Source organism: Crocodylus siamensis, chromosome 7 (genome assembly GCF_052110815.1).
Source record: "Crocodylus siamensis isolate JL-2025a chromosome 7, ASM5211081v1, whole genome shotgun sequence".
Lineage (NCBI taxonomy): Eukaryota > Metazoa > Chordata > Crocodylia > Crocodylidae > Crocodylus > Crocodylus siamensis.
Window position 1 is genome coordinate 20,938,655 of NC_143401.1, and position 12,162 is coordinate 20,950,816.

At 45.5% G+C, this 12,162-nt stretch overlaps 1 protein-coding gene across 6 annotated transcripts in view; it reads left to right on the top strand.

Annotated features, from left to right (window-relative positions):
• MAPK8 (mitogen-activated protein kinase 8) overlaps window positions 1-12,162 on the top strand; it is a 133,507-nt gene that overhangs the window by 76,185 nt on the left and 45,160 nt on the right. For all 6 annotated transcript variants that reach the window (XM_090058738.1, XM_090058739.1, XM_090058737.1 and 3 more), the window contains one exon: window positions 6,794-6,961. In XM_090058738.1, coding sequence (XP_089914864.1) covers window positions 6,840-6,961 — 122 coding nt within the window. In that variant the 5' untranslated portion in view covers window positions 6,794-6,839. The remainder of the gene's footprint in view (window positions 1-6,793; window positions 6,962-12,162) is intronic.

The following is a 12,162-nucleotide window of genomic DNA, read 5'->3' on the forward strand; positions in this document are numbered from 1 at the left end:
TCATAGGAAGCAAGCAGCTACTGAACCACCCAAACATGACATATACACTTACATCTACTGGCACAGATCATGCAAAGCTTGGATTGGACTATTCAGTCATGTGGGATGCTGCAAACCATCTATGTCATAGGCTTTAATATACACTGTCTGTCACAGACAAAAGAATGCCAGTAATAAGCAGCTTGTTACCAGGCAAAGAATGAAGTATTACCCACAATTTATGTGTGAGGAGCTTGAAATCGCACCTGGCACACCAGTGCATGCTAAAACTACACAATCTCTTAAGACAGAGTGATACTGAAGATCAAGTTAAGTTTGTGACTGAAAATGGGATTTGGTTCATGAAGCTTCTAATGTGGTTTGAAAGTCAGCAGGCTTGTTCCACACAAAAAACTGATGGACTTGATAAGTTAGGTTGAAGACCTAGCATCCCAACAACTTTCAAACTATGTGAAAACCAGCAGACTAGAATTGTTGCAGGCAGTAGCTGCAAAGTTGGATCAGTACTGCAAGTACAATCGGTCAACACCGCCATGGTTTAAACAACTGGCTGCCACCTTTTTTTTTGTGCCGTTCACAATTTTGACCCCAATCAGGTGACTTTTCTGAGTTTTGATCCTCAGCTACTGAAATCATCCCTGGATGGCAGAAAGAATATGACAAGGAATGTGCTGCTTACATGAACTTTGTCAAAGAGTGCTGGATGCCTTTGTCTGTGAGTATGTTTTGAGAATCTGTTTCTGATCAGTTTCCACATCTCTACAGCTTGGCAAAACTCTGCCTTAGCATTCCAACCAGTTTAGTGGATGCAGAATGTGCAATCGCAGTATATGGGCAAGTTGTTCATGCAGGGACAGAGGATGTCAGTTACAACTGCTGGTGGATGCTGCATAGCGGGTTTAACAACTAACATGAATTGTTTCTGTCAAGGTTATCATTATTTAGTATTATGGAAGTTTTTGTAGAACACTAAAATTATGATAGTAGTTATGATTGATATTGTGTGTATATATATAGACATTCATAATATATTTCAATTTAAATTTCAATTTAATACTTAGATTCATAATAATACAGTAATTTATTTGATATTTCTGTGGACTTTGCTATTTAATTATGCTGAGGTTTTTGCCTCTTGAGCCAATAAACAGCAAGGGGCAGGACTGGCAGGACCTCTCGGCCAATCCGGTGGGGGGGCTCACCACAAAAAGACTGTGACATTGGTTCCATGCACTGTGAGTGGCCTGCAAAAATCCTGCTGCTTCACCACAATTTAGGTAGGTCCCTAGTTATGAAGGGGACAGGAAGAGAAACCTGGCTCTTGGGTTTGTTGTGGAGGCAGGAAGAGGGATTTAGATATACTTAGAGATGAAGGTTGTCTCCAGTTGCAGCTTATATGAGGATGGCTGGAGGGGGACTGATACAGAGAAGATGCCCTGTGGTACCCACTACACACATGGGAGATGAGAAGGTGGGCCTGACAGCCCCAGTGTTCCTTCCCCCTTCCTCTGCCTGTTTCTTTAGTCACAGCCCTAAACCTATTACATGCCCCTTTCCCTTAAGCTTTCTCCTGTTACCTTTATGCGAGCACTTGTTTTAATATTCTTGAAAATAAGCACCTTCTGAATTTTCCGTTGCACCCAAAATATGTTTCCCTACAGCATCTGGCAGATATTAAAACAATGGTGTGATTGGGATCAAAGGGATTATATGTCTCATCCCAAACACTGCACCTCCTGCCATTCCAGACATGCGTGACAGGAGACATGATTTTTTGGGATGAGTTATAGAAGTCCTCTAATCCCAAGAGCATCACTGCAGAGTTACCCTAGCTGGATGCTGCAAATCAGGTAGAAGAGCTCTGTCCCAGACCTAGGTCTGCTCCCCAGCAGGTTCCAAATGCCAGGGTACACAGGGCCAGTTCTGAAAATCAGCTAATTGTTGGACCTGATCAGTCCCAGGGTCAGTTCAAGGCCCCTAGCTGTCTGCGGCTGTATCCAGTAATCAGACCTAGTCTGGTTGTCAGACCTGGTCTCAAGCAGCTGGGGAGATCAGGCTTGGGGCTAAGTCTAACAATTTGTTGATTATCAGCCAGCCTTGGGGCAGCCATAGAACTACCCACCTGTATGCACATTTTTTAAAAATCCCAGAACTCTAGGAGCTGTGGGCCTCTCCCCCATCCCAGGGTCCTCACACCCTAGGATTTCTAAAAACCACATGTTTAGCCCGGCTCCCCACAACTCAGCCCTTTAAAGTGCCTCACCCTGCAGTCCCCAGTGGGGGCTGCAGCACAAGGGAAGAAAGGTTGCTGGACTCAAGGGTTGCGAAGGTCCTGGCAGGGGGAGTCCTTCAGCTCCCGCCCAGGCAACCTTGAAACCTGCTCCCCCGGCAGCCCATTTGTGGCATTTGGACAAGGTATGACAACGAGTTTGTTGTCAGAATCAGTGGATAGATAGATAGCTACTGAAGTGAGGGAGGGAGCAGTACATCTTGGGATGCCAGGGGGCCTAGCAAAGATCTGGCACCCAACGTGTGATATATACATGTCTGAATTAAAGCTTGATAGAAACCAGCTGCAAAAATATTGTACATGTCTGAAGCAATGTTTTTGTGGTTGGTTCACCATTTTTATATTCTAAAAAAGTTACTTTGTATGTGTATCATGTCAATTCATTGTGCAGTTAATCAGTTAATTGCACAATAAATGTATTGTGTGTCAGGGGTCTAAGGAAAAAAAAAATCACATTTCATGGGTTGTTGCTTTAAGTGCCTGGTTTTTTATCCTCCTTATTTCTGTCAAGGTTGGAATTGAACTAACATTTGCTTGAACTAAATCAGGCTTAATAGCTACTTTTTTGTTCCTTTGAGCTAACCAGCCCATGCAGACAGTATTTGGCTGCTAAGCCTTTCATTTATCTTACCTGCTGATGTGTGGTTTAATCCATGTGTTTGAGCGTGAGGCTTGTGCCTATGTGGAAGGCCCAACTCTGTAAACACCACTTCTAATTGTTCTTCCTCTTTTGCTTCTCTTCTCCTGAGTAGCTTCATGGAAGGAAGGACAGAGTCCAGCAGAGACAGATCCAGGAAAGTGCATTGGTACAGTCATGCCGCACTTGCTTCCTGCTCCACCTAAAGTTTAAAGCCAGCTGCCTGGCAGCAGCAGTGACATTTCTATTCAGGCAGCCCTGAGAGAGTCAGTCGACTTAATGGCTCATTAGGATCTATCTGATTCCTAATCACTCTGCACTGTACAGGTGTTAATGACAGCCTCCCCTTTTTAATGGTCTTGATGTTCCACAAATCAGGCTATCCTTTCTTTGGCAACTTAGCTGTCTTGTTAGCTATTCGTGGGTTCTCTTCATGTAATAAAACACATGCTTTTAAACTAGAGGCCTTTATACTGTCATTTTAGGATTTTGCATAAACATACTGAAATGCATAGCATAGTTCAGGGCTCAGTAATCAATGGCCTGTAGGCTGGCTCCATCCTGTGAAGAGATTTCATCCAGCCCACCTACCTAGATAATGACAGAATTACAGCCTTACTCAGAGTGAAGATGAGGTTGGATCATGTAAATCACAATTTAGTCAGTGTCCACCTGAGTTGACACTGGCGCAGCATTACTGGTATCTCTTCCTTAAGCTGATCCAAGGATACAAAGGAAACAGCTAAATTGTTTCCTTTGCACTGCACATTAAAAGCATAGGATAACATGAGGAAAGCAGGAATGTTATTTCTCAGAGTTTTGAAAGTTAGTATCAGAAGCCTGAACACAATACAGAAGGAGAAAGAACTCTAGCAGCAGTGTTGCTTATGTCTTTTACAAGCAGGGGGGGAGAAAGATGACTTAAAACAGCATTTTGCATATGATTGTGGGCAGTGAGTTGTTGAGCACAATCTAGAGATAAAGTTATTGCTGCTGCAGAAGTGGAGATGAGTGAGCGATGAAGAAGGGATGGATTTTAGAGAAGTTGCTGTAAAGGAACAAGCAACAAAATTCATGGTTGCCTGAAGGTACTGGAGAAAAACTAGAGTCTAATCAGAGTGGTAGGACAGTGGAAACAACAGTGAGACGATTGAGAGCAGAGGTATGCCACATACATTGGGTGGTTCACTATGCTGAGTTGTTCGGATATACAAGATAACTTGTTTTGACAGCTGAACAAGGTGGGAGCTGTGGAAGGAATTGTCGTACAGCTGGTGACTGAGGCCACGGAAACATGTGAGGTCATCTCTGAATAAAGGTTAAAGGAGAAGAGGACCCCAAAGATAATTGAGGGGAGAGGGGGAGTGGGAGTAAAGCTATGTGCTACAGAGCTAGAGGAAGTAACTACATGCCTTTTGGCCTCATCCTTGGTTTACAACAAGGCTCTCCACCTTCTTGGGCCCAGTTTACTCAGGGTTTGCATAGATCCAGGCTGGCCTCAAAATGCAACCACAGGGGCTGGCTCCATTCAGGATTAAAGTTAACAGGTCCCTTTAACTTCCCTGATAGCATGCCATGAGACAATACTGAGACCCATTACTTTCTCCTAGCCCAGGGCTTACTAGGCCAGTGGTGTTCCAGCTTCTGGCCCTGTGGGCCAAATGAGTGGTAGAGTTGGTCTAAGGGCCAGATTTAGTCCTGTGACTCAGGACCAGGTCCCATGTTGCCTCTGCCCAGACCTGCACACCTGGATAGGGTTCTGTCTGGTTTCAGCTGGTCCCCTTGTGCCAGGATAAGGCCCCTGGGCTTGGCATCACCCCTGCCTAGCGTTGTATCTTTGAATTGGGCTCTTGAGCCCTGCATACTGTGATCAGGCCTGGGACCTACCGCTTGTGCCACCCAGCTCCATTCTAGGATCAGACCCTGTGCACCTGGCCTAGCATGCAGGGCCAGGGGCTCCTCACACATCTGGAAGTTTAGCAGCCGGAGAGCAGTGCCACTGGTCCCCTGCTGCTGAATATTTGGACCTGTGAGGAGCCTCATGGGCTGGATGACACTACACTGGGGATTGAACACACTTGCCACAGGGGTTGAACACCCCTGTAATAGGCGATGTTATGCTCTTCTTCTATCCCAAGACCCAGCAGCTGCTGCCTCGTACAAGCTCTGCCACTAGTCCCTCTCACCTGTTTTCATCACGGTGCACCTAAACCATACTACCCTCCTCCACTGCTCCTCCACTCCCATATCCAGTCCAGCCCCATTTTTGCAGAGCCCTGTGCACAGTCCTCTGCACATTCCACCTTCTCCCAATCCCACACAGAGCCCCACAACCTACATATCTTATGAACCACTTGCCAGGCACTTGGCAGACACATACCAAGCTAGGTCTGCACATGCTAGCTCTGCAACTGGAAGCAGCATAACTGTGTTCACTGTGACATTTCTGACAGTCTGAAAAGGGAGCCCATTTAATAAACCTTTCTTTTCAGACATATGGTGACAATTAAAGCAGTTTATTTTAGCTTATGTAATGTGTTAAATAATTTAAAAACACATTTTAGTATATTTTAGTTCCCTTTGCTTTATTGCATCTGTGTGGCTGAATTGAATGCAGATCAGCTGGTTGAGAATCTAAATTGCTGAGCTTTTAAATTCTTGGCGAATTCTAATTTTAGAGGCTTATTTTTGTGGACCACTCCAAATACATGACTGCTAACTGACTAACCTAAACGTAAAGACTGATTTCCGATTTGCATTCTCCACATTTCTAAAGTTGTTTTAAAATAAAAGAAAATAAATGCACAACAAAATGCTGTTTAAGAGCTAAGAACCTTGTCATCAGTTAAGTAGTTTAATTTAGCCAACACTTTCTGTAATTATATATGCATTAAAATGAAATGCATTTTGTTGCCAGTAGAGGTAAAATATTTCTTTAAAAGTCTTGTACATCATGTACTTTAAAAATTACTTGCTTTATCTCTAGGAAATCTACATGAAGAGAACATTAGGGATCTGCAGTTGATACTTAACCAAAAAATGCCTTATTAAGGCCATATATGAAACTTTACTTCTTCCCCCTTGTGTATGTGTTGTAGTCTCATTTGTCATTTATCAAATAATATGCTTTAATGCTTTTATGCATGTTCAGAAATGTTCCAATGGGGAAAAAATAGATATAATTTTGAAGATTTTGGTGATGCATATGCTGCGTTAAAGTTGTATAATATAACCAAAAGGCTGATGTTTTTGAATTTATAGAGTGGTTAGCTGTGCAGCTTTAGGTTTGTTTTGTTTTTTATGGAATGTGCTTCTCATGGTAGGAATGATATTCCTAGAAATAAGTAAGATTTATTTTTCTTGCTTGATTGATCACTTCTTTTTCCATAATTCATATCTGTTAGTCAAACCCACCTGGTTTTGGTAAACTGTTAAACTGTGCAGGGCTTTGAAAGTTATGCTCATTTAGAAAGACAGATGCATCTTTTTCTTCCCTCTGTACATCCCATTGATTTTTTACTCCTCTGTCTCACATAGGTTCAGGTTTGTTCATAAGTCTCTGTGGTAAGCTTCTGTTAGGCAAGATTTAGTTTTTATCCACAACTAATAGCTATTAATAGTAGTCCCTAATGGGATCCTAATCCTGAAAGGGCACTTTTGTTCTAGGTCTTGGATTGATGTACAGAGACCATTTTTGTACCTTGAATATCTTCAACTTTAAAAACTTTTATTGTGGAGGTGTCCTCCCTAGAGTTGACAGAAGTTGAGTAAAGAGTAGAAATCTTCTGCTAAGGATTTCTTTTTTCATTAGGTACTTATAATTAACAAGTTTTGGTTTTCAAACTATTATCTTCTTGTTTTTATAGGTTGTGATTTGAATTTTGGATGAAGCTATATATCTAACTGGACGACATGAGCAGAAGCAAGCGTGACAACAATTTCTACAGTGTAGAAATTGGAGATTCTACCTTCACTGTACTGAAACGATATCAGAATTTAAAGCCTATTGGATCAGGAGCACAAGGAATAGTGTGGTAAGGTTCCTGTAAACAAAATTAGAAGTATGTTAGTTTATCACATGCTACTGAAAGGCGTTGGGTAGTCTGTGGGCTGGGGATTGATCAATATAGCTAAGTACAGACATTCAAAAAGCCTGGGCCTGAATCGATTGAATCTTTGCAGGTTAGTCTAAACTGTGTAGATTGAAATGAGCCGCAAGTGAAATGGCATTCATTTTTGATTCTGGAAATGCAGCCACATGCCTGCAGTGGCTCAGACTAGAAGCTGGAGGACACTAGAGTGAGCCTCCCTTCCTTTCTGCAGTGGCCAGCAGGCTGGAGGGAAGTTGAGCTGAGTGGAGTGTGACTAGGGAGCAGCAAGTGCTGTATGATTGCGGAGGGTTGAAACCCCAACCTTGGCCTGCATAGTCCCTAGCTGGGGTGTGCCTGGAGGGAGAGTGGGGAAACAGCCCTTGCCAGCTTTTCCAGTGAAGGGGGAACATGGCCAGACCTCAGCCCCTGGCTGGCACTGAAGGGTCAAGCAGCGAGAGCTGGGGCATGGCCCCGTGTCTGAGGCAAAGGGGTGAAAGGGGCATGAGTGACTGGTGCCTCCTGAATCTGGGGGTCACCCGCAGAAGCTGCCGATGGTGGCGGCCCTGTCAGGGGGGCACCAGCCCTACCGACAGCATCAGTATCGGCCATCAGGGCAGGCACCGGTCCCATCGGGGGGCATGTGCACCCCTGTGCAACCCCTGTCATTCACCTATGGAAAGAGGGGAGGGAATCAGAGAGAAGCAGAGCTGGCAGGGACGTCCAGAGGTCCTCTAGTATCTAGTCCAGCACCTGGCTGAGCCTTGGCCAGACCCTTCCATGCAAGCACAATCTAAAGAGCAGAGGGTTTACTTGCAACATCCACAACTAAGAACACCTGCCGGGGGGCTCTGTACTGCTGTGGAAAAAAGCCACCAAGGGCTTCCTGTGACCAGTTTCCCACTCTGCCCTACAGTGGGCCCAGAGCTGCACGCCTCTAGCCCTGAGCCCTGAGGTAGTGCCACACAGGGCTCCCCTGCCCTGCCCCCCTGGCCCTGTGGCAGGGGAGGAAGTGGAGAGGGAGAGCCATCTCCACTGCAGTGTCTCTGTGACAGCCCAACCCAGCCTGGATGCAGGGGGCTGGGAGCAAACTGGGCGCATAGGTCCCATGGCCACAGCCTGAGCCACAGCTGGCTGGGACGGGCCTTGCCCCCGCAGCCTGGCCCAGGCCCTCTGCACCCACCCTCAGCAGCATCCATGGGCCCAGCCAGCCCAACTCAGCTCAGCTTAGCCCTACAGCCCCAGCCCCGGGTAAGGCAGGTTGATGGCAGGGCCAAGCCGTGGGGGCAGGGCTCTTCCCAGCTGACTGCAGCTCAGGCTGGAGCCATGGGAGCTGTGTGACTCAATTGCTCCTGGCTCCAGAGCTGGAGGGGTGCAGTGCTGGACCCCGCTGTGGGTCAGGAGGGGAAACTGGCCACAGGAAACCTTTGGTGGCTTTTTTTCCCCAGCAGTACAGAGGGTGGGTGTTCTTGGTTGTAAGCAGATCCTCCATTCTTTAGATATTATTTGTACAGACATTTGGGAGGTTAAATTTGGTTCAGAATGGCTGCCTTATTTAAACTTAACTCGTCCCAGTACTGACCTTACACTTACATACCCTGGTTTCAGTGACCAGAAATCAGTCTAAACCTGTAACTACAGAAATTCTTTATACAAAAAACCAGTCTAAAAATTGCAAAACGTGGTGTAAGATAAACCTGTATCTATGTCGTTTCAGACTTACTCAATTAAGGTCAAACTGGTGCATGGAACTTCTGTCCACTTTCCCTGCGCAGCTATGGAGCTGGGAAAACCCAGTCATTGGCCCCAGCTTCAGGGCTGCTCTTTTCACCCTGGCCTCCCCGTGGGATATTTTTTGCTGCCCTTGGCCCAGCTAGCCCTCTCAACTCCCATTCCACAAGCCACTCTGGGTGTAGTCACTTTTATCAGCATTTGCTGCTGCCAGAGCCATGCAAGTCCCTGTGTGGGAGGGAGCAGGAGGAATGGGGGTATAGGTTCACTGGGGGAAGGATTGGGAGCTAAAAGTAGCTCCTGATACTCTCAGACCTGCCATGGGCCCCACCAGACACTCCCCAGTAAACCCCTGTGCATTGTGCCTGCTCTACTCACCACCCATGGAACACACTCCTTCCCACCCTACCTGTGGGCCGTGCCTTCCCCCCTACCCTACCCACAGTCACGCCGTGCGCCTGCCACCCCTACCCTACCCACAGTCATGCCTACCCCCTCACGCCTTGCAGGTCGTGTCTGTCCCTCCACCTCACCCACAGGTCATGCTTGTCCACCTACTCCACCAGTGGGTTGTGCCTGCCCCCCCATCCCTTATGGATCGTGCCTGTCCACCCACCTCACTCGCAGGTCATGCTTGCTCTCCGATCTATCCCATGCGCAGGTTGTGCCTGCCCTCTCATCTGCTGACACACCCTCAACTCCCCCCAGCCTCCTGCTAGCCCCCACCATCCTGACTTATCTGATATTGGGCAGCCATTTTGAACTGATATAACTTCTCCCTAATGCCTCTGAATGTCTGTACTTAGCCAAATAGTAATAGCATGCATTTCCCTTTCCTCTACAGCCCAATCAGAGCTGCTTACTGTTGATCTAAAACTTCCCCTTCCATTTAAGGTCCAATCCTTTTCAATCCACACATGTCTAGCTATGCAGTTATTCTGTAAATTTGTGCAACCACTAATGGGGAAAGGCTAAATGAGGCAAAGAAGTTAATTTTTCCTGTAATTTAAGGAATTTAAGCTTTTTTTGGCTAGGGACAGTCATTCAAAAAGCCTGAGCCTGAATTGATTCAGTCTTTGCAGGTTAGTTTAACCTGCAAAGCTTGAACCAATTTGGAGGTGGATAGACATTCCCTTTTCATTCCAGAAATGCAGGCACATGCCTGCAGTGACTCAGGCTAAAAGCTGTGGGAGGCTAAAGCAGCCTGCCTTTCTCTTCCACAGAACTGAGCTGAGAGGGGGTGTGGCCAGGCCTTGGCAGGGCTCTCTGATTAGGGAGGGGTGTATACACCCACCCTGCCTGCACCATCCCAGGCTTTTCCCCCACTTGCTGCCGAAGGGAGAGGAGTGTTGCCAGGGGCTGGCTAGTACTCTTGAGGCAAAGGGGGTGTGTGTAGTGCATGCATGTGTTGATGATACTGAGCTTTTCAACCTCCCTCTCCCTGTCTGCAAACCTGACAGGACTGCAAACCAGCAGGGAGCTGATTAAAACTAAAACCACCATGTTATCAGCAGAAACAAATCATCTGTCATTAGTTCTTCTTAAACAGCTTTTTCCAAGGAACATTATCAGCTACCCTGTTGATTAGCTCCAAAAAGCCCTAAGTAGACACTGTTATGTCTGCCTGTCCCAGTAAAATTGGAGACACAGACACCTCTCACCGTTAGCTAGCATACCACATGCCTAGGGTCTGTGAGGCTGGGGTCCCTGCTGTGGGATGAAGGTGGGAGAGGGAATCCCTGCTTGAGCAGCCAGTAGTGAAGAAAGCCAGGCAGACCCTGCTGTGCCTTCAGTGTCCTCTGGAGCTCTGGCTAGCGAGGAGAGGGGCAGGGCTAGTCTGTTCTTTGGAGCAGAGTGCACAGTTCAGCTCAGCCCAGCTGCAAAGCATTTGGGGTGCTGGGGGACTCTGGTTTACCTTAAACCAGGAAGGGGTCTGGGACAGACATTGCACAAACTGGCTTGACCCAGATCAGTTAAGTCTGATACTACATTTAACCAGGTTTATCTTAAACAAGTTTCAGCCATTTTGAAACTGATTTATGTGCACCAAACTTGTGTTCTGTTACAGGTTTAAACCAGTTTCTGATCACTTAAACCAATTTATGTGTAATGTCTGTCCTTAGCTTTTGTGTTAGAATAGAACCCCAAACTGCACTTTGAATATTTCTGGTGCTAGTACTTGAAAACAGCCACCAGAACAGTTTGGTGCTTCCTTAAATTGCTAAGTGAATCAAGTGCTAATCAGTTTCCAGACCAGTCACCATCTACTTTTAATAATGTCTGTGCACAAAACAGTAAGAATTCAACCTAATATTGGAAAGCCTTACTTGAAAATATAACTTAAAACTAATTTGATTATGAGAACTGCCCTTGGATGAAGAACTCACTGAGGGACTGCAGAGTAATGTTGATTAGTTGTAAATTGAGGCAGCAATCTGTGAAGCAAAATTTCCCCAGGGATAAGTGCTTTGTCTAGATTTATTTAATAATTTTATAATGATCAGGGCGAGGTTGCATATACCATAGAAATATGCAGATGATTCTAAAGCAGAAAATAACAGAGACACTAAGATTAGACCTACAAATGACAAAAGAAACCTAACAGAAATAAACTTACCTCAAACTGTTTTTTTAGTAGAATTTCTTTTGTCAAGGTACCTGTCTTAATATTTTTTTGTAAAGTATCTTGTAAATTTTTCAGATATTATAGCATTGAACCTTAATAAACTGAGCAAAGTTACACCAGTACATTTAGGACTAAATCCTATTTTGCTTTATGCATTTAAATGGCATATGCACAGCAATATAACTGTTTTTGGCACTTCTGCACAGGTTAGGATTTTCTTTTGCCCCCTGGGAGGTAGCATTGCCCTGCACACATGCCAGGGAAACACTAACTTTGCTGGCAGCTTATCTTCACTGCTCAGTAAAATATTAAACTACCAAGACCTTTATGTTTCACAAATAGCTACTGAATCCACACAGTAGTTGGCTGTCATACTGCCTCTTACAGCAAACAAATTCAGTGTTCTTGTGCCATGGAAAACTTGTGATTTATATGGGATTTGTCCCATGTGATGGTCTTCACCAGTAGCAAAAAAAGGAAGAAACTGAAGTTAGCAGCCTGTGTTAATAAATAACGTTTCCTGACATCAGGCCACAAGTAGAATGGAGGTTGGGTTTAATCCTTTCCAAGCATTTGGCTTTTCCTTGACAACTAGGGGTGGGGGGGGTAGAAAAACCAGTGGCATTGAGGGTTACCTCTCCGTACCCTACTTTTCCACCACTGTATTTTGATATTGCCCTTTGTTTACGTTCTTAGTTTAGGACCAGTATATTGTAGAACAGGGTTGTCCAGTTTACAAGCATCTGGGGACTAAATGCTCTGGGGGCCACACCAGCAGGGGCCACTGAGC